The sequence below is a fragment of the Staurois parvus genome, unplaced genomic scaffold (assembly GCF_062004578.1).
Source record: "Staurois parvus isolate SC_StPar_1 unplaced genomic scaffold, SC_StPar_1.0 ptg000154l, whole genome shotgun sequence".
Classification (NCBI taxonomy): domain Eukaryota; kingdom Metazoa; phylum Chordata; class Amphibia; order Anura; family Ranidae; genus Staurois; species Staurois parvus.
The window spans coordinates 14,947,365-14,974,283 of NW_028317950.1; the positions used below are offsets into that span (position 1 = coordinate 14,947,365).

The following is a 26,919-nucleotide window of genomic DNA, read 5'->3' on the forward strand; positions in this document are numbered from 1 at the left end:
CAAGGAAAGATGGAAAAATCTCCAAAAGGCATCAAATTACAGATTAGACATTCTTATAATATGTCAACAAAAGTTAGATTTTATTTCCATCATTTACACTTTCAAAATAACAGAAAACAAAAAAATGGTGTCTGCAAAAGTTTGGGCACCCTACAGAGTTAATATCTTGTACTGCCCCCTTTGGCAAGTATCACAGCTTGTAAATGCTTTTTGTAGCCAGCCAAGAGTCTTTCAATTCTTGTTTGAGGTATCTTTGCCCATTCTTCCTTACAAAAGTCTTCCAGTTCTTTGAGATTTCTGGGCTGTCTGTCACGCACTGCTCTTTTAAGGTCTATCCATAGATTTTCAATTATGTTGAGGTCAGGAGATTGTGAAGGCCATGGCAAAACCTTCAGTTTACGCCTCTTGATGTAATCCCCTGTGGATTTCGAGGTGTGTTTAGGATCATTATCCAGTTGTAGAAGCCATCCTCTCTTTAACTTCAGCTTTTTCACAGATGGCATCAAGTTACCATCCAAAATTTGCCGAAATTTTATTGAGTCCATTTTTCCTTCTACTCGTGAGATGTTCCCTGTGCCACTGGCTGCAACACAACCCCAAAGCATGATTGATCCAACCCCATGCTTAACAGTTTGACAGAGGTTCTTTTCATTAAATTCTGTGCCCCTTCTTCTCCAAACGTACCTTTGCTCATTCCGGCCAAAAAGTTCAATTTTAACCTCATCGGTCCACAGAACTTGTTTCCAAAATGCATCAGGCTTGTCTATATGTTCATTTGCAAAGTTCAAACGATGATTTTTGTGGTGAGGACGTAGAAGAGGTTTTCTTCTGATGACTCTTCCATGAAGACCATACTTGTACAAGTATCTCTTTATAGTGGAATAGTGTACCACAACTCCAGTGTCTGCCAGATCTTTCTGGAGGGATCGTGCAGTCAAACGTGGGTTTTGAATTGCTTTTCTCACAATCCTGCGAGCTGTTCTGTCTGATATTTTTCTTGGTCTTCCAGATCTTGCTTTAACTTCCACTGTTCTTGATGACTGCCATTTCTTAATTACATTCCTAACAGAGCATATTGACATCTGAAAACGCTTTGCTATCTTCTTATAGCCTTCTCCAGCTTTGTGAGCGTCAACTATTTTCAGTTTCAGTTTTCTAGACAACTGCTTAGAACAGGCGTTCTCAACCTTCCTAATGCCGTGACCCTTTAATACAGTTCCTCATGTTGTGGTGACCCCCAACCATAAAATTATTTACCCAGTAATTATAATTCATGAGTGTCTTTCTTCCAATACTGCTGCTTTCAACACAGTAGCTGCTCTTTACACATTGGAAATGTGTTTTCTGATGGTCTTAGGGGACCCCTGTGAAAGGGTTGTTCAACCCCCAAAGGGGTCGCAACCCACAGGTTGAGAACCACTGGCTTAGAAGAACCCATGGTGCTGATTGTTGGGGCAAGGTCAGATGAGTCTGGGCATTTAAAACCTTTGAGATTGACATAACCTGGTCTTCCCAGACAATGATTGAGAACAATCCATGACACTGGCAGGTCTCAGCTTTGCAAAGGGGGCAGTGCATGCTATAAATTCTGCAGGGTGCCCAAACTTTTGCAGACACCATTTTTTTGTTTTCTGTTATTTTGAAAGTGTAAATGATGGAAATAAAATCTAACTTTTGTTGACATATTATAAGAATGTCTAATCTGTAATTTGATGCCTTTTGGAGATTTTTCCATCTTTCCTTGGCTTCTTTATGCACATTAATACAAATTTTTAGCTGGGGTGCCCAAACGTTCGATCCCCACCGTACAATATAGCTCGTGTTAATATGGGTCACCAACCCAGCATCACCGCATGCACCGCCGGATCTACTGATCATAAACGCTGTAGTAAAGTAAATGGCAGTCAGATAGTGGAGTTCAAACGGACAATGCAATACACAGGAGTAAGGCTCAGTTCACACTAGCTTTGTCAGCAGAAACGCTTCTCAAACACCTATGAAAATTCTGCACTACGGTGCCACTCTGCAAATGCCTGCCAGGCATTTGCGGTGGGGTTGCAGAGCGTTAATACCATTTAACTTCATTATAGGCGTTTGTGATGCGGTTTTAACACTTGGCAAATGCCTATCAACCGCCTCAAAACCGCACTTGGGGCGTTTGGTGAGTGTTTGAGGAGCATTAAAAACGCCTGTCTATTGCCTGTCAAACGCTATAGGAGCATTTGGCAAGAGTTAGAAATAAAGTCAAGTGTGAACGAGCCCTAAAGCTGCCCATAGGTTAATCGAAATTCAGCTGATCCCTGGTAAATTGGTCAAATTTCAGTCCATGTATGAGCACTGTGGTTGTCTACCGATCTAATTCTGTACAACCCACCCTGCTATAGCCTGCAGTGCTGATCGGTGTCTTCTGATGGCGAAGTCTCACCTCAGAATACAATGACACAGCGGGGAGGATCCCCCCATCCACCTTGAATGTGTGCATGGGGTAATCGGGTACGTTTTTTAATTCAACCTGCTGGTTGAACGAAAAAACACATCCATCTATGGCATTAAAGTGATTGCTTTTTTTTTTTCATAACAGATTTATACTTACCCGCTCTGTGAAATAAAATAGCACAGAGTCTCCCCATACCTCATCTTCTTGGTGCTACTGACTCCTGCCCTCCACTGAGTGCCCCCATAGAAAGCATTTTTCTATGGGGGGCACTCATGCTGACTCACTCCTGAGCCTCTCTGTCTGCAGCAAGTTTAGTGAGACCAGATAAAAGGGGGAGAGGGAGGTGATGGGGGATACTGATGCCAAAACATTTTTTTTACTTTAATGCAAAGAATGCATTAAGATACAAATATGTTTAGGCTTTATAACCACTAAGAGTAAAATAAAAGCCAAGAGCTCTCTTCTTAGCTGACCACAGTTTGTTAGCTTTTATGTGTCTGACCTGAGCATGGCTCAGTATCTGGCCCACTCAGTGCATCCACAGCTAACAAACTTATTGACTATTTATACACTGACACTAATTGCAATTTAAAAAGCCACAGATGTGGGACATTAACCTTTAATTGCCATTTTAACGCGTGTGTGTGAACTTGCGTGTCTGTACCAAGGGCAGACATTCCAGGGGATGGAAAGTTTTGGATACAAAGAAAACAAACAGAGGGTGCACGGCCTAGTGCATTATCGTAAAAAATATTTATTGAAAGGATAAAAAGTATCATATTCACAACAGCCATACAGGTCAAAGGCACATCACACTAAACAGGGATGTCCAATCCACACTGCATATAAATCTATAAATGGAACCCTGGACTTCCAACAGGCTGACGCGTTTCGAGGACTCAGCTTCTTCCTCAGAGCCAACCTGGGTTTTGGACACCGCTGTTTAGTGTGATGTGCCTTTGACCAGTATGTCAATTGTGAGTACGATACTTACTTTTTATCCTTTCAATAAATGTTTTTACGATAATGCACTAGGCCGGTGCGCCCTCTGTTTGTTTACTTTATATAAACAAAAAGGTATAAAAGCAGCCTATAGCTACTGAGGCAGACTTTCCTGTTGATCCAACCAGTTTGATAGACCTGTATGTCAAACATGTGAAATGAGAACCCTTGCTAATCAAACACTGAGAGCATATATAAAAATATGTGCAGTGCTAAAATATTCCCTAACTCAATCTGTTTGTAAAAAAGAAAAATGAACCCCTATGCAAGTTTCTTAAACTACCATAAATAACATAACAAAAACTTATATATAATCCCACAAGTGTCAACACAATTAATACCCTCTCTTTATTTCAAATATTCCATACATAACAATCTACATATAGTGAAAAGCATATACAGTATTTAAAGCCCACGTGTAGTGAAAAAAAAAACATAAAAAAAGTCCACTTATAAACATGTGTGTTCACATTCAATCCTTAAACATCTTCTTTATAGAGAGGGAGAGAGAGATCGAAAGAGGGGGAGAGAGATCTAGAGAGAAAGAGATTGAGAGAGAGGGGGGGGGGGTCGAAAGAGGGAGATCGAAAGAGATAGAGAGAGGTAGAGAGATCTAAAGAGAGGGAGATCTAGAGATAGAGAGATCGAGAGAGAGAAAAGGAGAGAGATCGAGAGAGAGAAAAGGAGAGAGAGGGATGGAGAGGGAGATCGAGAGAGAGGGAGATCGAGAGAGAGAGAGATCGAGAGAAAGGGATCAAGAGAAAGATCGAGAGAGATTGAGAGGGAGAGAGAGAGATTGAGAGGGAGAGATTGAGAGAAAGGGAGAGATTGAGAGAGAGGGGGGGGGGGAGAGATATCGAGAGAGAGAGGGAGAGATATCGAGAGAGAGAAAGGGAGAGATATCAAGAGAGAGAAAGGGAGAGATATCAAGAGGGGGAGAGAGATCGATAGGTAGAGATAGAGAGAGAGAGATCGAAAGAGAGAGGGAGAGATCGAAAGAGAGAGGGAGAGATCGAAAGAGAGAGGGAGAGATCGAGAGGGAGAGATCGAGAGAAAGGGAGATCGAGAGGGAGAGATCGAGAGAGAGGGAGATCGAGAGAGAGAGAGAGTGTCGTCGTCCCCCCGTGTGTGTGTGTATATATCAATTGGTGTTTGCTGTTCTTAGGTTGTAGATTTTAGGCTATTTTCTTTTTCCACAATGGGATTTTATTTTGTTCTTGTTTTTTTTTAAACCCTGAGAAGGAATCAATTACAGAATAAGCTACTTAGAAGCTTAATTTAAAAGTCACCGGAACTGATACATTTGCATTGCCCGTTACTGTGCTCAGCAATACGTATGAACAGCATGTATTTTAAATGAACAAGTATGGCTGCCTCTTTTGCATAGAGTTGCGCTTTGGCTAACTAACTGTCTCTGGTAACGCCATCATTCTCCTTTACTTCTAGTAAAATATTTACCATAGTTTGTCTTCTCTGCCTTCAGGTGTGACGCGGCTGGCTGACATAAGCCTTCAAAACCCAGTGAATGTGACGGTCACGGAAGATTCAAACACTGATATTAAGCGGGTGGCAAAACCCAAATCCATGGAGGCTGGTGATGACAGCGCCAGCTTTGCTTTGCCAGAGAAGCTTCACCAGCATGTTGTAGTGGTTCCCAGCAAGTTAAAGCTGGTCACATTGTCTGCATTTATTCTGGGAAAATGGAAGGTAAAATACTGTCATCATCAACTGGTTACGGGAAATAAGAGGCAGGTCTTCATTATTTGTGCTCCAGAATAAAAGCTGCAAGTGCCAGCATTTGCCGGCGTATACTTGTGTATAGGGTATTCCATCAATACAGCCCCATGGGCAGATTTATGCACCAGCTGGGGCTTTGGGGTGTGGTGAATACAGGTGTATTTGATGCTGTACACCCATATGCCTGTATCATGGCACCACCTGCCTGGATTTTGCATGTTCCCCCTGTACCTGCGTGGGTTTCCTCCGGGTACTCCAGTTTCCTCCCAGCAAAGGGATATTGTTCAATCCTCCAGGAAGCGATGTGAGTGATGCAGGAACCCCCTGCCCTCAATTCATGAAGAGAGAAGGATTGCCATTCTGCCAGTCACATAGTCCTGGTTTACACAGTATATTGAGGAGTCTAATAGATTTTTTAAAATAAAAATGAAAACATGCCTAGAGGCCAGTGGAGTGGCAAACAAAGGGTGTTTTTTTTTTTTTTATTTAACTTTAATGACAACTGTAGCCAGTTAACATTTTAAACCATTTCCCATGTTATGAAAAAACAGCTAAAAGGCAAAATTAGCATCTACCACCTTCAGAAACTATGCGTAGATAGCAACCCCTCCACTACCTAGTTCTCAACCACTTGCCCTCCTGAAAATGTACCCCCCCTCATGACCAGGCCTTTTTTTGCATTACAACGCTGCATTACTTTAACTGACAATTGCGCGGTCATGCAACGCTGCAGCCAAATTAAATTTACATCTTTTTTTTCCCACGAATTGAGCTTTCTTTCAGTGGTATTTGATCACCTGTGCGTTTTTTATTTTTTGCACGATAAGCTATAAAAAACTATATTTTGGACTTTTTGCTATTAAACATGTCCAGTAAAAAAATTTAAAAAAATCAAAGTTCATCATAAACTTAGACCAAAATGTATTCTGCTCAATGTCTTTGCTAAAAAAAGATCCCAATACGTATAATTAATTGGTTTGCGTGAAAGTTATAGCGTTTGCAAATGGCGGTATAGATAATGGGATTTTTTTTCCCCTACTAGTAATGGTGATGATCAACGACTTATAGCGGGAACTGTTGCGGACATTCTGACACTGGGGGGGGGCGAGGACTAACTTGATGTCACTAACACCCCAGTGACACCAATACAGTGATCAGTGCTAAAAAAAAAAGCACTGACACTGTACTAATGATACTGGGCAGGAAGGGGTTAATGTGATGGGCGATCAAAGGGTTAACTGTGTGCTGAGAGTGTTTTACTAGGGGGCTGGGAGTGTGTGCTTCACTATAAGCACACTGATCGGGATGAACAGTGTTCCTGACCTGACAGGGAGGAAGATTGGTTTGTAAACAAAACAATCTTTCTCCCCGTCAGAGATGCTCGGTAATCACCAGGCGCCAGCAGGTAATTACCGGGCAGGACCCGGTGATTGACATCCGCGGCTGCGAACGGCAGCACAGGTAGAGCGCGCACGCAGCTCGCGCGCGCTCCCTACCCGGAAATGCAGAATGACGTATCTATACGTGATCCTACACACAGGTGCCGCCCTGTACCAGTATATCTGCTATAGGAGGTCCTTAAGCGGTTAATGACAAATGAGCTCATGCAGGAGCAGAGGAGGGAAAGGTTTCTTTGCATTATTGTGGAAAGTGGAGCCCCAGCCAAACCATTAATAAACAGTTCCAAAGCTTTCATGTGTTCTTTTGTTCATCAAAGGGTGTCAATGTATTATTAACTTTGTCCTTTTGTACAATTTGTAAATTTATATGAGGGTAGCCATTGTTGCTCATTCCATATGCAGGCCCTGCTCCGAATATGTCATGCAGGTACTAATTTGGTTTGATCATGGGGACATGTGTGCTATTCATTGATATGACGTGTAAGTTTCAATGATAGTCATCTCCATTAATGCTTTTTTAAATGAATGATCACATTCTGCCCTTATTACAATCTGATGCTTATTGTATGCATTGCTGGTGACAGATCATGGTCTTTTTCTTTGATTTCTGCAGTGTGGTAAGAAACCCAAGATGATCATATTCTTCCCAAGCTGCGATCTTGTGGAGTTCTATCATAGATTGCTTAGCAGTGTACTGCCTCTAGGCGGCACCAGCCCTGACTCCAAGATATTCCTTCAGCTTCATGGGAACATGGAACAAGAGGTGAGCCCATGTCACTCCCTATTTTTTCTCTCTGGGTTGTTAGATACAGACACTTTGTTGGTTTTAAATAAAGTTGATTATTACTTTTTACAGGTATTTAAATAGTACTGACAATTTGCACCATGTTTTACATAAATTGTAAATTCACATCAGTTAGGGATGCATTGAAATTTCAGTGGCCGAAACGTTTCGGCCGAAAAAAAGTCTCTGACCATCTCGTGTATCATATCTGCAGTCTCTGACCATCTCTTGCAGCCTGTGTCTCTCTGATCACCTCTTGTAACATGCCTGCAATCTGTAAGCATCTCTTCTATTGTGTCTGCAATCTCTGACCATCTCTTGTATCATGTCTGCAATCTCTGACCATCTCTTGCATCATGTCTGCAATCTCTGACCATGTCTTGTATCATGTCTCCAATCTCTGACCATATCTTGTATCATGCCTGCATTCTCTGACCATATCTTGTATCATGCCTGCATTCTCTGACCATATCTTGTATCATGCCTGCATTCTCTGACCATATCTTGTATCATGCCTGCATTCTCTGACCATATCTTGTATCATGCCTGCATTCTCTGACCATATCTTGTATCATGCCTGCATTCTCTGACCATATCTTGTATCATGCCTGCATTCTCTGACCATATCTTGTATCATGCCTGCATTCTCTGACCATATCTTGTATCATGCCTGCATTCTCTGACCATATCTTGTATCATGCCTGCATTCTCTGACCATCTATTGTATCATGTCTCCAATCTCTGACCATCTCTTGTATCATGCCTGCATTCTCTGACCATCTCTTGTATCATGTCTCAAATCTCTGACCATCTATTGTATCATGTCTCCAATCTCCGACCATCTGTTGTATCATGTCTCCAATCTCCGACCATCTGTTGTATCATGTCTCCAATCTCTGACCATCTATTGTATCATGTCTCCAATCTCTGACCATCTGTTGTATCATGTCTCCAATCTCTGACCATCTCTTGTAGCATGTCTCAAGTCTCTGACCATGTCTTGTATCATGTCTCCAATGTCTAACCATCTCTTGTATTATGCCTGCATTCTCTGACCATCTCTTGTATCATGTCTCCAATCTCTGACCATGTCTTGTATTATGTCTGCAATCTCTGACCATCTCATGCATTGTGTTTACAATCTCTGACCATCTCCTGTATTATGTCTGCAGTCTCTGACCATCTCTTGTATCATGTCTGCAATCTCTGACCATCTCTTGTATCATGTCTGCAATCTCTGACCATCTTTTGTAGCATGTCTGCAGTCTCTGACTATATCCTGCACCGTGTCTGCAATCTCTGACCATCTCTTGTATCATGTCTGCAATCTCTGACTATATCCTGCACCATGTCTGCAGTCTCTGACCATCTCTTGCATTGTGTCTACAATCACTAACCATCTCCTGTATTATGTCCACAGTCTCTGACCATCTCCTTTATTATGTCCGCAGTCTCTGACCATCTCTTGTATCATGTTCATTGTCTTTCACTCAGTCCTGTTGTGTGTCTGCTGTCTCTAATATTACCTGAACCTTTTGTTAGGTCCTTTGGTGATGTTGGGGGGGGGGGGGCTCACTTGAGGCCTTCAAATCAAGAATGTTGACCACCATTGGTTTAACGTAAACACCAGCCCCAGACTTGCCACTTTGAAAACATTGTAGTACATACATCATTGGAAGAACCATGTCCAGCTTCTCCCCCACTTACTCAGCTCCTTCAAAGCATGACTTTTCTTCATACAGGTGCTCTTTAATAGGGCCAGCCTTGGAGGAGCACGTATCGGCCAGCACCAGCCTTGGTCCCAGTTGTTTGTCTGAAACGTGTATTGCGCTCTTCTTTCCCCACCACCTGAGACTGTTTGTTTGTGTTAATCCTCTCCCGGCCAGCTGCTAACGGCAACGTGAGGGGCTTGGCCGGCTGCCTCTGAGGGCGGGCAAGGATTGGGGGGCAATTAGTTCCTGATGTCCTCACATTAGGAGCATTAATAGGACTAAACAGGGACTCCCAGATGGTGGCACTCCTCCTCCTCATGCTCCAAACAAATTAATAGTATCCTCCTTCCTCCTCTGTTATTTTAGGAAGCTCGCCTCCTCCTTCCCTCCCTCCCGCCCCACCACTCCTTCCATCACTGCAAGGGACATGGCTTGTCCAGGACAAAAGCACAACTCGTCCCTGTAACCCAATCTATTTAATCTTCCCAGCAGGGGATGGCGACCGGCACACGCTAGAATGAAACTTCGCAGGCTCTAGTTGTCCGCTTACCCACAAGTGTTTGATCGTTTTACCCCTTTGTTGCTGGGGATACGGCAGTCCAAGGGCCACTTTTTTTGGTTAACTCTAAAATTACCAGCAAGACCATTTAATGCTCTGCACGGGTAAAGTTCAGGTTCCCTTTAACCACTTGCCTACCGGGCACTTCTACCCCCTTCTTTACAAGGCCAATTTTCAGCTTTCAGCGTTGTCACACTTTGAATGACAATTGCGCGGTCATGCAACATTGTACCCATATGAAATTTTTTTCTCACAAATAGAGCTTTCTTTTGGTGGTATTTAATCGTCGCTGAGTGTTTTACTTTTTGCGCTATAAACAAACAAAGTGCAAAAAATTTGAAAAAAAAAAAAAGTTTCTGTTTCTATTATGAAATTTTGCAAACAGGTAATTTTTCTCCTTCACTGATGTGCATTGATGAGGCAGCAGTAGTGGGCACTGATAGGCAGCACTAATGAGGTGGCATGGATAGGCGGCACTGATAGGTAGCACTGAAGGGCACTGATAGGCAGCACTAGTGAGGTGGCATGGATAGGCGGCACTGATAGGTGGCACTGATAGGCGGCGCTGATGATGGGTATTGATAGTCAGCACTGATTGGCGTCACTGCTGGGCACTGACTGGTGCAACTGCCGGGCACTGACTGGCAGCACTGGTGGGTGGCACTGATGGGCACAGGTGGGTGTCACTGCAGGGCACAGGTAGGTGGCACTGCTGGGCAGAGGTGGGTGGCACTGATAAGCACTGGTGGGCACTTCTGGGTACAGGTGAGTGGCACTGCTGGGCACAGGTGGGCGGAGCTCGTGGGTAGCACTGATGGGCACAGGTGGGTGGCACTGCTGGGCACAGGTAGGTGGCACTGCTGGGCACAGGTGGGTGGCACTGCTGGGTGGCACTGATAAGCACTGGTGGGCACTGCTGGGTACAGGTGGGTGGCACTGCTGGGCACAGGTGGACGGAGCTGGTGGGTGGCACTGCTGGGCACCGATCATCAGAGCACTAATCATCAGTGCCCTGATGATCGGTGTCGATCCCCGCTCTGACAACTGCCGGTTCTCGGCAGTACTTTCCTCACGCTCTGACAGCGTGAGGAAAGTGCAGCCGAGAACCGGCAATTGCATTTCCCTGTGATCACTGTCATTGGACACGGCTGATCACGTGGTAAAAGGCCGCTGTGATTGGCCTTTTACCACATCACGTGATCAGCTTTGTCCGTAGGACACAGCGATCATGGAGATTGCCGGGGGCGCGCAGGAGAGTGCGTTTTGGGAGGACGTCAGAACTGGCCGGCCGCAGTGCAGCTGTCATTCGGCTATCTGCGGTCGGCAACTGGTTAAAAGAAAAATGATTGAGGATGCTCCTCTGTTCTCCTTAGGCTCCATGTACACGGGGCATTTGGAAAACACTTCTGAACAATGGAAACTGATGAAAAAAGGCTCTGGACAGCATCTGGATATGGAACAGTTAAAAAGACGCTTTTAAATGCAAACGCTTATGAACGTGGTTAGGCGCGTTTACACGCGTTTGAAACACTGATAAAATCTACTCCTGAATGCAAGTTTTGTGCATTCAAAAAAAAGATCTGCAAACTCAACTGCCTGTAATTGGCTATTTGTACATGGACACATAGGAAAACATTAGGGAGAGTTCAGGGGCTGCTGAAAAAAACGCAGAAAAGCTCCTGCATGTCAGTTTATCAGCTGCAGTGTACATGAGCCCTTAAAGTGGCATCAAATTCAAAAACAGAAAAAAATTATATTGCCGCTTATCAATTCTTAGCTGTGTTGGCTGCATTCGTTTTCTTTTTTTAGGCTGTTTCCCTTTATTTTCACCTGGTGACCTTGCCAGTGAGTCTGTTATTTTTCAGCTTCCATTAACAGACGAAGCTGTCCACCGAAATTGTCAGCCAGAGAGTTGAGACAAAGCGTTTAACACTGACAGGGGTGCTTACAATGATCAGCTTTTGTTCATTTATGTAAAACCTTTAGGGCTGGTTCACACTATAGAAACGCAGTCCAGCTCTGAACGGAATTTGATTGTCTTACATATGTCACAGTACTTGAAAAAACAAGAAAATGAACAAGAAACGCAGTCCAGATGCGTTTTTGCATGCGCATTTTTGGTGCATTTTTGATGCGTTTTAGTGTGTTTTTATGCATTCTAGTTCATTTTTTCCCCCTTTTTTCTTCAATTTAAATAGGGATGTGTGTTTTTGGTGCGTTCTGGTGCTTTTTTGATGCATTTCAGTGCGGTTTTATGCATTCCAGTTCATTTTTTCCCCTTTTTTCTTCAATTTAAATAGGAACGTGTGCATTTTTGGTGCGTTTCAGTGCGTTTTTATGCATTCCAGTAAATTTTTCCCATTTTTCTTCAATTTAAATAGGGACGTGTGCGTTTTTGGTGTGTTCCGGTGCTTTTTTTGATGCATTTCAGTGCGTTTTTATGCATTCCAGTAAATTTTTTCCCATTTTTCTTCAATTTAGATAGGGACGTGTGCATTTTTGTTGTATTCTGTTGCTTTTTTTATGCGTTTCAGGGCGTTTTTATGCATTCCAGTTCATTTTTTCCCCTTTTTTCTTCAGTTTCAATCAGACGTGCATTTTTGATGCGTTCCGGTGCTTGTTTGATGAGTTTCAGTGTGTTTTTATGCATTCCAGTTATTTTTTCCCATTTTTCTTTAATTCAAATAGGGATGTGTGCATTTTTGGTGCATTCCAGTGCTTTTTTGATGCATTTCAGTGCGTATTTATGCATTCCAATTCATTTTTCTCGTTTTCCTTAATTTAAATAGGGACGTGTGCGTTTCTGGTACATTCTGGTGCTTTTTTGGTATATTTCAGTGCGTTTTTATGCAGTCTAGTTCATTTTTTCCCGTTTTCCTCAATTTAAATAGGGACGTGTGCATTTTTGGTGCGTTCTGGTGCATTTTTGATGCATTTCAGTGCATTTTTATGCATTCCAGTTAATTTTTTCCCATTTTTCTTCAATTTAAATAGGGACGTGTGCATTTTTGGTGTGTTCTGGTGCTTTTTGATTCATTTCAGTGCGTTTTTATGCATTCCAGTTAATTTTTTCCCATTTTTCTTCAATTTAAATAGGGACATGTGCATTTTTGGTGTGTTCTGGTGCATTTTTGATGCATTTCAGTGCGTTTTTATTCATTCCAGTTAATTTTTTCCCATTTTTCTTCAATTTAAATAGGGACGTGTGTGTTTTTGGTGCGTTTCGGTGCTTTTTGATGCATTTTACCGTGTTCCAGTACAGTTCTGTGCAAGGAACAATGCAGCCTTTTCTACTTTTTTTCTGCATCTGGAATGCACTGGAACTGCAAGCACTGATGTGAACTATGACATTGACAACCATATCACCTACTTTCTGCGTGTTTTGGATGCAAAAAAAAAAAGCAACTGAAATGCATGTAGTGTGAACTGGCCCTTAGGGGCCAGTTAGAGGCCCTTAGGGCCAGTTCACACTACAAAAATGCACTCTGAATGCATTTCGGACACAGTTTTGCATACAGTTTACACCACACGCAGTTCCGGTGCAGTTGTGATGCAGTTTGTCATGTTCCAGTATGGTTCTGTGCAGAAAAAATGCAGCAAGTTCTACTTTTTTTTTCTGAACCGGAAACTGACTGTAACTGACTGCACTAGTGTGAACTAGGGCCATTGGAATACATGGAAGACAATGTGCATGCATTTTTGATGCAGAAAAAACTGAACTAGCCCTTATTCCAAGAGGAAGAAAAAAACTTTTACTGTAATTGCGTCAAAGGTATTTGCTGAAGTTTCGCTTTAATTAATAAGTCAAGTCCATTTTTAATGATTGGCAAGCTGCATCTGTTTTCTTTATTTGGCTTTTTCCCCCGTTTTCACCTGGTGATCTGGCCAGTAACACACCTCCTGTATTCGAGTGCCCTCACTCTGGATAGATGAGCACAGGAGGCACAGCAGGCAGCGACATTGTCAGTCTGGGAGGGAAGGGAATGTTAAATAAATGTATTAGCAGATTTAAAGTATAACTAAAGGCAAAACTGTTTTTTTTAGTTTTGGATAGAGTAGAGAGATTAGAACCCCTGTCAGTTTTTATTGCTGTTTGTGCCCCTGTTAGGGAGATTCACCCTCTCTATTTGTCCTGAAAATAAAAGAAACCCCAAATTTTGGGTTGTCCCCAGAAAAGTAATAGAAGATTTTCCAATGTGGACACTAGTTCTGGAGACCTGGGGTTCCCCAAAGAATTCCCTTAATTTGCCGGGATTTTCTCTCACTTACTGTTTTGGCTATGGGATGGGAAGTGAAGGGAAATCTCACCAATGGGACACAGATTGCAAAAAAATAAACTGACAGATGTTATAACCCTCCTTTCCAAAATGAAAAAAAAAACAGTTTTGCCTATAGTTCTATTTTAAAAACCACAACTAATTGAAACCAAACTCCAGTTCACACTGTATAATACGTTACAGCAAAGTTTTTTTTTTTTTTACTTTTGGGATAAAGGTTTTACATGAATAAATAAAAGCTGATCATTTTAGCTACCGCTGCCAGTGTTAAATTGTTTGTCTCATCCATGCAAACTGATACATTCTGCTGAAGGGCTTGAAGTTTCTAAAAATAACAGACTTGCTGGCTGGATCAACAAATTATAATAGAAGAAAGAAAGCCTAAAAAAAGGAAACTAATACAGCCATCGCATTTAAGAATTGGTAAACTGTGGTGTAATAAATACTTGCTTTTGGGTTTAATACCGCTTTAGGACAGGAAATGTATAATCGGCTCAATCACCAGGTGAAAATAAAGGAAAAAAAGCCTAAAAAAAGAAAACAAAACAAATGCAACCAACACATCTAGGGTTGGGTTTAATACTTGGGGCAATGCAGTGGCTAAATGGTTAGCACTTCTGCCTGGCAGTACTAGGGTCATTGGTGCAAATCTCAACCACAGCACCACCTGCCTGGAGTTTGCATGTTCTCCCTGTGCCTGAGTGGCTTTCCTCCAGGAACTCCGGTTTCCTCCCACACTCTAAAGACATGCTGGTAGGTTCATTGGATCCTGTCTAAATTGGCCCTAGTATGTGTATGTATGAATGTGAGTTAGGGACCTTAGATTGTACGCCCCTTGAGGGTTAGGGACTGATGTGAATGTACAATATATATGTATACTGGCGTAAACTGACGGCGCTATATAAGTAACTGTAATAAATAAAATCAATAAATACCACTTACATTTTTACTATATATATACAGGGGCGTATTTACCACAAGGCAAACAAGGCATTTGCCTAGGGCAGCATTTTTCAGGGGGGCAGCACCGCCCCCCCCCCCCCCGAACGAAGGGATGGAAGAAGGGAAACACGCAGCATGGGGACCAAGTAAGATCTGAGAGAGGCTGCGGGCTTCTTGATGGTGTATGCAGAGCCTGACTCTTGTTTCTGGGGATGTGCAGAGCTGTGAAGGTGGGGGGGTTGCCAGTGTATGGATAGCGGTTGTAGTGGAAGGCTGTCTTGGGTGGAGGGAGAGCTGGGGTATTGTTGGTCAATGTCAGGCTCTCTTTATGGGGTAGGGGGGTGTTGGTTGGTGTCAGGGTCTCTCCGTGGTGGTGGGGAGCCGATTTTTGTATTGCCTAGGGCAGCAGGAAACCTAAATACACCGCTGTGTGTGTATATATATATATATATTCACAAACATGCACACACACACACACACACATATATATATATATATATATACTTTTTGGCTGCTTTCTTACCCTGCATTTTCAGGATATAAAAGGACCACTATCTTGAAAACTAGTGTGCTCCATACACTGTTTGTAATACACGTAATAATAGCATTCAGTATTTGGATTCTATACATTCACAATTGTCAAAATGTCCTGCTTGGATATCTTCAGGACACCTGTTCCGGTGACAGCTGTATAAGAGGAGATTTCCCATCATTTTCCATAGATTTTCTCTTACTTCCTGTTGCTTTCCAAAGCAAGAACCCCAGGCACAAGTGCTAACTGCTAAGCCACTGTACTTCCTAAATCAAGGCTTATAAATGATATATGTTCATGATTATTACATATGCAATTACCGCTTCCTTCATAGTTGTGCTATAAAGTGTTCAAGTCTTAGGGTTTCCATACACAGCTAGAATTCTGGGCAGTTCATGCTGAATCAGCCAAAATTTGAGACGTGGGTGCCCCCCGTCGGCACCATCTGACTTGACAAAATACAATTGTTCTATATACTTTAGTTGAAAGCGCCAAGTGGAAAATTGCATTTCCAAGAAAAAGGAGTAAAGTGAAACCTTACTAACAGGACATAGACACAAAAATATACTTAAACAAGAGTTAAACCTTCCCCTATTTTATCTATTTTATCCAAGGCTAAAAAGAAAACTTTTGGCTTTAGATATACTTCAGTAAAACCAATCCAGTGGGTGGTGACTGCAGTTTACAGTGTCCAAAGAATTTTCAGCATCCAATGCACTTTTGCATATGTTGGATGCCCGGTGCCCCGATGGTCGCTGTGGTTCCATCCATTCTTTCTATGATTACCTGTCACTACGTTCTCCTTTCTTTCTGGGTTAAGAGTTTGAGTCCTAGATGGGAAAATAGAGATTCACTTTGAATTAAAATGCACATGTTGTCTATCATATCATCCATTCTTCTTTTTTTTTTCTTTTTATAGGAAAGGACAGAGGTTTTCCAGCAATTCAGTGAAGCCAAAGCTGGGATATTGCTATGCACGGTGAGTACCTGAGCTGCATAACCCTCTAAGGGAACGTTATCAAAACTGCAGGCAACCAATCAGCTTCAATCTTTCATTTTCAAAGCCCAATGCAACAAGCAGAAGATAGAAGCTCATTGGTTGCATTGCACAGCTGCTTCAGATTCTGTCTGGTCCAGTTGTGATAAATCCCCCCCATTTTTTTTTCTTTCCAAGTGCTGCAAAAATGACAGTTAAGGACATTCATAGAGTAAAAAATAAATTCATCCAGGCATTTTTAACCTGAACAAGAAAACTGGACAATCTATCTTCTCCTCCTGGTGCCACAGGGCTCTCTTTATACAAAGATGTAACAAAGAAAGCATCCTAGGGATCCCTTTGAATAAACATTGTTCTTAGGATGTGGGTTAACATGCTTACAGCGATGCTCAAAGCTGAAGAGGACCTCTTCTCTAGATTGACAGCTAAACGGGATACCGGCGTGTCGTTATACCAATCCAGAAAGTAACACATACATAAATAGAGGGACCGCCGCTTTACCAACCAGCTTGTGCTACATGGAGGTAAAGAGCAGCCTCAGTCTGCATGTCTGCGCCAAACCACGCCCCCACCAGACCAGAGATTCTGTCCCACCCACCAGAGATTCTTCATAGGACCCATTGACAAAGACCTGGTGGGCACGAAGAAATGCGTCAGTGGGCGTTGGTTGGTGGAGACATGTAGCCTTAGACTGCTCCATACCTCCATGTACAGGTGAAACTCGAAAAATTAGAATATCATGCAAAAATTTATTTATTTCAGTAATGCAACTTAAAAGGTGAAACTAATATATGAGATAGACTCATTACATGCAAAGCAAGATAGTTCAAGCCGTGATTTGTCATAATTGTGATGATTATGGCTTACAGCTCATGAAAACCCCAAATCCACAATCTCAGAAAATTAGAATATTACATGCAATCAATAAAACAAGGATTGTACATAGAACAATATCGGACCTCTGAAAAGTATAGGCATGCAAATGTACTCAGTACTTGGTTTGGGCCCCTTTTGCAGCAATTACTGCCTCAATGCGGCGTGGCATGGAAGCTATCAGCCTGTGGCACTGCTGAGGTGTTATGGAAGACCAGGATGCTTCAATAGCGGCCTTCAGCTCTTCTGCATTGTTCGGTCTCATGTCTCTCATCTTTCTCGTGGCAATGCCCCATAGATTGTCAGGCGAGTTTGCTGGCCAATCAAGCACAGTAATCCCACGGTCATTGAACTAGGTTTTGGTGCTTTTGGCAGTGTGGGCAGGTGCCAAGTTCTGCTGGAAAATGAAGTCAGCATCCCCATAAAGCTTGTCTGCGGAAGGAAGCATGAAGTGCTCCAAAATCCCCTGGTAGACGGCTGCATTGACCCTGGACTTAATGAAGCACAGTGGACCAACACCAGCAGATGACATGGCTCCCCAAATCAACACAGACTGTGGAAACTTCACACTGGACTTCAAGCATCTTGCAGTGTGCGCCTCTCCATTCTTCCTCCATACTCTGGGTCCTTGGTTTCCAAATGAGATGCAAAAGTTGCTCTCATCAGAAAAGAGGACTTTGGACCACTGAGCAACAGACCAGGTCTGTTTTTCTTTAGCCTAGGTAAGACGCTTCTGACGTTTTTTGTTGTTCAGGACCGGCTTGACAAGAGGAATAAGACATTTGGATCCGTCTGTGTGTGGTGGCTCTTGATGCACTGACTCCAGCCTCAGTCCACTCCTTGTGAAAGTCCCCAACACTTTTGAATGGCCTTTTCCTGACAATCCTCTCCAGGCTGCGGTCATCCCTGCTGCTTGTGCACCTTTTTCTTCCACACTTTTCCCTTCCACATAACTTTCTATTAATGTGCTTTGATACAGCACTTTGGAAACATCCAACTTCTTTTGCAATTACCTTTTGAGGCTTTCCCTCCTTATTGAGGGTGTCAATGATGGTTTTCTGCACAACTGTCAGGTCAGCAGTCTTTCCCATGATTGTGATTCCTACTGAACCAGACTGAGAGACCATTTAAAGGCTCAGGAACCCTTTGCAGGTGTTATGGCTTAATTAGCTGATTAGAGTGGGACACTTTTTGATACCGCCTCGTAGAGCCTATCTGATTGAAAATCATGCAAACACTTGTAATGCTTCTGGTAACCGCACACTTCTAAGCTAAGCTGCCCAGGTTTTAGCTCACGTGACGGAGCTTGGCAGTATGGATGAGCTCAGGCATGTTCGGATCCTCTTCCGAACCCACCTGAGAGGGCCTGCCAGGGTTCCCCGCCCCACAGCCACATATATACAAGGGCTTGCCTTGGATCGACAAATTCCTTGGCCTAGTACAGTGACAAATTCCTGGTGGCCTCGCTCAGGGGGGTATGGACTAGGGTCTGAACATGCCCAAGCGCACCACTACCTGGCAGTAGCTGTTTTGTATTTATGGCAAGAAAAGGCACCTCTTCCACCCAAAAAAAAATTGGTGATTCTGGTACATGCACATTCAGTTCATATTATTATATTATTATTATACAGTATTTATATAGCGCTAAAAGGTCTGCTCAGCGCTGTACATTATAGTGGGGGACAGAACATGAGACAATACAGTAACAATACAATACACGAGGGGTTCGAGGGCCCTGCACCTTGGAGCTTACAATCTAGGAGGGAGGGGATAGTGGTACAGGAGGAAATGGCTGTGGGGGATGGAGTGGTAGGAGGAGTGGAGGAGATCGGCTGGTAGGTGAGGGTGGGGTAGGCTTCCCTGAAGAGATGGGTTTTCAGGGTGCGCCTAAAGGTGAGGAGGGTAGGTGACAGTCTGATGCGTTGGGGTAGTGAGTTCCAGAGGATGGGGGAAGTCCTGGAGAAGTCCTGCAGTCGGGCGTGGGAGGTGGAGACCAGGGAGCTAGAAAGTAGGAGGTCTTGTGAGGAGCGAAGAGTACGGGTTGGGTGGTATTGGGGTATCAGGTCGGTGAGGTAGTTTGGGGCAGTGTTATGAATGGCATTGTTTGTGTTAGTAGTTTGAATTGAATGCGTTGGGCAATCGGGAGGCAGTGGAGGGAATGACAGAGGGGGGTGGCAGATATGGAGCAGTTGGTAAGGTGGATGAGTCTGGCCACTGAGTTCAGGATAGACTGAAGCGGGGATAGTCTGCGATGAGGTAGGCCGGTGAGAAGGGAGTTGCAGTAGTCCAGACTTGAGATAATAAGGGAGTGAACGAGTTGTTTAGTAGTGTCTGGGGTTAGGAACTAACGTATCTTGGAGAACGTACGTATGAAAAGTGAATTTTAATGTCAGATCTGCTATGGCATTGTGCTGCCATCCTAATAGAAACAATGAAGTTCTTCCTTCAAGCATTGACTTCTTACTCTGCCCGGTCCTTGAATGTCCTTCATCTCCCCTCCACTGGCAGGAGACGGTGGAGTTTGATGCCGCTTCTCGGCGGCTCTGGCACTCTTCAGCAGCAGCCAGTTTGTGGCCTCCATCGCACAGGCAGCCATCCTGCTGCATGCTACAGAAGGCTGCGCAATTAGCTTTCTAATAGTGGCAGCTGTTGATCGGAGGACGTGTGAAGCTTGGAGCCTTCCGACCCACCACCAACTTGTAAATTACAGCTATCTGGAGTAATTAGTGCCGAAAAAACAGCTTAGCCGACTGCAGAAAGGGAGGCGGAGCAATACTTAACCTCTTCTGTGCCATAGAGGAGGCTTCAGGGGCTCATCTTTGCCCTTTGTGTGTTCTAAGCTAAGCGGAAAATCCAGGAATATACGGATTACCTGTCTCTGGCTCTTTTGTAGTTTAACTATTTGGTAGAATATCGTATCAGAAAATGTTTTGCCTACAGCAGGATGTCATGCAGTTGTATATTGTGAAAAATGAAATGGGCAGTAAAAACACTATGCAGTTTTATCCTGCAGCAAGTCCCACCCTGTTGAAAGTCGGAGATTTGTTATCTCCAACCACCCTGATTGCCCAGCTCCTGGAACTGGAGGTGACGAATGGCCTGAAATACAGCAGCCGGTACTGTTTCTGGATCCCACGGCAGACGCTGCCATGATGCCTAGACTGAATGGGGGGGTATCGGCCCATTTTTATTTATTTATTTCAGGTACTTTTATAGCGCCCTGAATTTACGCAGTTCTTTACATATATATACATTGTACATTCACATCAGTCCCTAACCCTCAAGGTGCATACAATCTAAGATCCCTAATTCATATTCATGCATACACATACTAGGGCCAAATTAGACAGGATCCACTTAAAGCGGAGTTCCACTCAAAAAATAAAAGTCAGCAGCTACAAAAACTGTAGCTACTGACTTTTAAAATACAGCCACTTACCTGTCCCACTGTCCCGTGATCTGTTCCCCGCAGCTCGTTTCACTGTATTCCAGGAGGCCGACATCTTCAACGTGGGCACCCGGCTGTGATAGCTTGCGGCTTCACAGCCGGGTACCCACTGCACATGCGCGAGAAGCGCTGAGCTTTGTGAATGGCCCTGTAGTCTTCTGGGACCTGTCGTGTCCCAGAAGACTACGGGGAGGGAGGACAACTTCCGTTTCCTGTTGCCTAGGGGATCGCAGTGGGAAAGGGTACCTGTCAACTTCGGGTACCCGCTCCCCAAAGGTGCCACTTACCTGTCCCGAGGTGTGTCCCCCGCAGCTCGTTTCACTGGCCGTCCTGTATTCCAGGAGGCCGGCATCTTCAGTGTGGGCACCCGGCTGTGATAGCTTGCGGCTTCACAGCCGGGTACCCACTGCGCATGCGCGAGCAGCGCTGCGATTCGTGAATGGTCCTGTAGTCTTCTGGGACCTGTCACATGTCCCAAAAGACTACAGGGAGGGATGACACCTTCTGTTCCGATCGCCTAGGCAATCGGACCAGAAGTGGGAGCAGGTACCTGTCAAATTCGGGTACCCGCTCCCCAAAGGTGCCAATCCTTAATGGTGAGCGGGGGAGCAGTCCTTAAAGCGGAACTTCCCCTTTTGGGTGAAGCTCCACTTTAGCCTAGCAGCATGTCTATGAAGTGTGGAAGGAAACCGGAGTACCCGAAGGAAACCCACGCAGGCATAGGGTTAACGTGCAAACTCCAAGCAGGTGATGCCATGGTTGGAATTCGAACCAATGACACTAGTACTGCCAGGCGGAAGTGCTAATCATTTAGCCACTATGTTGCCCCAGGTATTAAACCCAACCCTAGATGTGGTGGTTGCATTTGTTTTCTTTTTTTTTTTAGGCTTTTTTTCCCTTTATTTTCACCTGGTGATTGAGCCAATTATACATTTCCTGTCCTAAAGCGGTATTAAACCCAAAAGTAAGCATGTGCTGCCATTCAAAATTCTTAGGCCGCATGTGCACTGGACATTGTTGATGCTGCTCTTAAGGGCGTCTGGCGTTTTTTTTTTCTTTTCCTTCTCTAAATGCCCCTGCTTGTTCGCCTATATGTCCATACACACATAGGAGTTTAGAGGCAGGAAAAAAAAAATAAAACGCCACACGCCCTAAAGAGCAGCAACAAAAACGTAAATGATTAGTCTGGCAAGTGAAATGAATTAACTCCCAAACGCTTGACGCGCCTAAACATATCTAAATGTATTACACGCATTTACATGCGCCAAGCGGTTTTTCTGCCAAAACAATGTTGCCACGAGGAGAGATAGCAAAAAAGTCTAGTGTGCATGAAACCATAAGCTGGTCATAGATGGATCGAGAATTGGGCGGTTCAGCAGGGACTGGCCAAATTTCGATCCGTCTGTGGCCGTTTTCATTTGAGAGCAGTCAATTTAATGATTGACAGCCAACAAAAATGTATTGGAAAAGAAAACTGATCTGTGTATGGTCAGCGTCATCCATCCCCTTCCTTTGAGATCAGATGACCTTCTGTCTTGGCATTTCATCATTTGATCTCTTGTACCTGCATTCCAACAGAAGTCAGATACCCAAGTGCCTAAGCATTTGATCACATGATCTCTCATTAGCCAATCTGAACTCAGATTCTCCTCTTGAACGGAGCTCATGTGACAAAATGCCTAGGCATTTGATCACATGATCTCTCATGATCTAATTTGCCAATCTGAACTCAGATTGTCCTCTTGGAAGAAGATCATGTAACAAAATGCCTAAGCATTTGATCGCACGATCTCCCATGATCTAATTAGCCAATCTGAACTCAGATTCTCCTCTTGGACGGAGATCATGTGACAAAATGTCTAGGCATTTGATCATATGATCTCTCATGATGTAAGTAGCCAATCTGAACTCAGATTCTCCTCTTGGACGGAGATCATATGACAAAATGCCTAGGCATTTGATCACACGATCTCCCATGATCTAATTAGCCAATCTGAACTCAGATTCTCCTCTTGGACGGAGATCATGTGACAAAATGCCTAGGCATTTGATCACATGATCTCTCATGATGTAAGTAGCCAATCTGAACTCAGATTCTCCTCTTGAACGGAGATCATGTGACAAAATGTCTAGGCATTTGATCACATGATCTTTCATGATGTAAGTAGCCAATCTGAACTCAGATTCTCCTCTTGAACGGAGATCATGTGACAAAATGTCTAGGCATTTCATCACATGATCTTTCATGATGTAAGTAGCCAATCTGAACTCAGATTCTCCTCTTGAACGGAGATCATGTGACAAATGTCTAGGCATTTCATCACATAACCATTCATTATGGGATCACAGAGATGTGTTTTCTGGTCACTTCAGGGAGTGGCATGGCAAGTAACAATGTCCCTTTTAATTTCTGCCATTGGGAATTGATCAAAAATCTTTATCATTGCGTTTGTACTACCCCGGCTTCCAATCAGATAGAAGTCAGTAGTTGATCTGCTTTTACAGTAGACTTGTGTCCTAGCTGGAGTTTACCTTTAATGAAAATTGCCTTGTGCTCCGATGGGATTGGCAAGGTGTCTGGCCATGACATTGCTGAAGTAATGGCCAAATTATGCTTATAAACACTTCGGATTCAGCTATTGGCGGCGATCGTTTCCCAGCCAGATTCCGCTTGAAATTGCAGGCACCGTTACGACTTTGACTCGTCTTGACGTTTCAGATTTAGTTCCGCTCGCTTGAGCTTCCTCCGTCAACCCCGGATGGCGCAGATGGAAGTCAGCTTGCTCTGGTGCCCGCCTGTCAGCCGGATTAAAATGACTCATTTATTTGCCGTCGAAGCTCACCAAGTATGGCAGCTAGTGGGGCGAGCAGGGGCTCGGAGCCTCCGCCAGAGAAATCCAGGCAGCCGTCTCGCCCTTTCCGTCCTGCCAAAAGTCATTATTGCTGAACGCGGAGAGCCACCAGCAGGGAGGCGTCCCCCGCCGTTACGGCGACAGATTGGGCTGCGTAATAAAGTCAGGCTGAGGCGAGCAAGGGAGGCCAAGGCACTTGGCTGGAGGTGCCAGAATATGGCAACATGAGTTAGCCTGGCTGAGTAAACAGTAAAACATTTTCTAAATGACCTTTTTGCATCTCGCCCCCCCCCCCTCCCCTTCTCTTCACACCCACGGTAAAGATGAGCTGTAGATGGGCGCCATGCCAGCGTTGGGCAAGGTGGCTGCACTAAATACTGCTGCAGTCTGAGATTGGATCAGCGGAGTGTCAGCTTCGTGATTCACCCCATGCTGATGCTGCAGCTCTGGCTGCACACTCTGCAAATGCGCTCATGACTTCAGCCGCACTGCCTCTCCTTTTTATATCATCAGCCAGCTTGCAAGGAAACATGCTTTGAGAAAAATACAAGGCTTGACTTTTCTGATCTCCTTCTAGAAATGGTTAGTTTGTTGGTTGTTATGCTGATCTTCTCACTTTGACCTGGGACATGTATACATGCCGGATGTTATGACTGCGCTGTGACTTCACTTGCTGCATGCTCATTCCAGTGATTGATGCATTGAAGCCAGAAAAGTAGCATTATCAAGACTCCAGCAATAGCCACCCTGTATTCCTATCAGGCTTAATTTAAAGAGTTAAAGCAGAGCTCCACCCAAAAGGGGAAGTTCCGCTTTAATGCTTTGTCCCCCCGCTCCCCATTAAGGATTGGCACCTTTGGGAAGCGGGTACCCAAAGTTGGCAGGTACCCATTCCCACTGCGATCCCCTAGGCGATAGGAAACGGAAGTTGTCCTCCCCCCTCCCTCCCCGTAGTCTTCTGGGACACATGACAGGTCCCAGAAGACTACAGGGCCATTCAGAAAGCACAGCGCTTCTTGCGAATGCGCAGTGGGTACCCGGCTGTGAAGCCGCAAGCTGTCATAGCCAGGTACCCACACTGAAGATGCCGGCCTCCTGGAATACAGGACGGCCAGTGAAACGAGCTGTGGGGGACACACCACGGGACCGAGGGACAGGTAATTGGCTGTTTTTAAAAGTCAGCAGCTACAGTTTTTGTATCTGCTGAATTATTTTTTTTCTTTTCAGGTAGAACTCCGCTTTAAAGTGATACTAAGCACACACTGTTTAATTTACATGATCATTTTCCTTTCTGTATATGGATGATGGCACTGTCATTATTTTAATTTAAAAAAGAAATCTAAGTACCTTTTTTCCTAATCGACACACAGCTGTTACATGACCCAGCTCTTTTCCAGCCTGTCTGCAGGGAAGCATAAGCAGGGGATCTTCTAGTCCTCTGCTGCTGGTCACATGTAAAAACTGCCTTTGGAATACAGAGAAAAATAAATAAATGGTTTTTAATCATCATAAAAATATGTATTTGATATCAAATCTTTGTTATTTTTGGCAATAATATGGTGTGGATAGATTTCTGCCAGTCACAAGCTGTGTCAAGCCCCTCCAGCCTATGTCTTTAGAATAACAGGGAGGTGAAGCCTCCACCAATCAAGATGTACTATCCCACAGCCATTGTGTTTAGCTGGTTAGTGGGCATGGAGAAGGAGGGATGGAGTGGGCTGTCATTTGCCACTGTGTATACGCCCACGTATGACTCTATAGTCACATGGGCTGCTCAGATGTGGTTAGGGAAGGAATGCTCGGGGTAGAAATACACTTAAAACCGAGCATGTTCACTAGCTGCCAACACTGCTCTCCTAAATCCCCAACTGCATTGGGGACATGGACAGTAGAGGGAGATAGAGAACAGCAGGATCAACCAGGTTTTTTTTTTGTTTTTGGTTTTTTTTGCGGAATACAGAAAATGAATCAAAGCATGTCATACAGCATTTACTGGTAGTTTTTAATGATGTGGTTTAATGACACTTTAGGCTGGCCATGGACCAGGGGTGAACTGACCATTCGGGCACTCAGGCACTGCCCAAGGGCCTGGGGTCAGTAGGGGGCCCCATGAGATACCCCTGGTATCTTTTCATAGGCTTTTTTGGGTGTGGTTTGAGTGTGGGCAAGGACACAAGGGTCCCATGATCCCCTATTGCCTGAGGGCCCCATGAGTTGTCAGTCCGCCCCTGCCATGGACAGTTAGTTTTCTTTTGATTCAGTCCAGGAGCCAAATAAAAAACAGATTCCTCAATTCACACAAAGGTGGATGTAGGAATCCCACCCACCCCGCCGGGACATTGTATTCTGACAGCGGAACTGCCACTGTCAGAATATGTCGACAAGCAGTTGCAGATGCTGATTGACAAAAGTTTTCCAGCTTATCCCATTGACAGACATCAATTAAACAATCGTTTTCTGTTAAGCAGGGATGGCCACACTAATTTGAAGAATAAGTTAACCCAACATTTCATATTCCTGATATGTGTACCTTGTGTTAACCATTTTCCTGCCACCCTACAGTTGCAAGAAAAAGTATGTGAACCTTGGGATTACGTGGAGTTTTGCATGAATTGGGCATAAAATGTGCTCTGAACGTCATCTAAGTCACAATAATAGAAGAACACAGTCTGCTGAACATAATACTACACAAACATTAGATGTTGCCATGGTTTAATTGCACATAACATGTAAACATTCACAGTGCAGGGAGGAAAAAGTATGTGAACCTTTGGACTTATTAACTGGTTGACCCTCCTTTGGCAGCAATAACCTCAAGCAAACGTTTCCTGTAGCTGCAGATCAGACCTGCACAACGATCTGGAGTAATTTTGGACCACTCCTCTTCACAAAACTGTTTCAGTGTAGCAATATTCTTGGGATGTCTGGTGTGAATCGCTCTCTTAAGGTCATGCCACAGCATTTCAATGGGGTTGAGGTCAGGACTCTGACTGGGCCACTCCAGAAGGCGTATTCTGTGCTGTTGCAGCCATTGTTTTGTTGAATTACTTGTATGCTTTGGGTCATTGTCCTGTTGCATCACCCATCCTCTGCGGAGCTTCAGTTGGCGGACAGATGGTCGTACAGTTTCCTGCAAAATGTCTTGATAAACTCTGGAATTTATTTTCCCATCAATGACAACAATCTGTCCAGGCCCTGAGGCAGCAAAGCAGCCCCAAACCATGATACTCCCTCCGCCATGTTTTACAGTGGGGATGAGGTTTTGATGTTGGTGTGCTGTGCCTTTTTTTCTCCACACATAGTGTTGTGTGTTCTTCCCAAACAACTCAATCTTGGTTTCATCTGTCCACAGTATATTTTGCCAGTA

The 26,919-nt window shown here is 44.0% G+C and overlaps 1 protein-coding gene across 2 annotated transcripts in view; it reads left to right on the forward strand.

The window, feature by feature from the left end:
• The window catches only part of DDX31 (DEAD-box helicase 31), a 157,511-nt gene that overhangs the window by 36,939 nt on the left and 93,653 nt on the right, over positions 1 to 26,919 (forward strand). For both annotated transcript variants that reach the window (XM_089675089.1, XM_089675090.1), the window contains exons 12-14: positions 4,923 to 5,146; positions 7,190 to 7,339; positions 16,302 to 16,361. In XM_089675089.1, the coding sequence (XP_089531215.1) occupies positions 4,923 to 5,146; positions 7,190 to 7,339; positions 16,302 to 16,361 (434 nt within the window). The remainder of the gene's footprint in view (positions 1 to 4,922; positions 5,147 to 7,189; positions 7,340 to 16,301; positions 16,362 to 26,919) is intronic.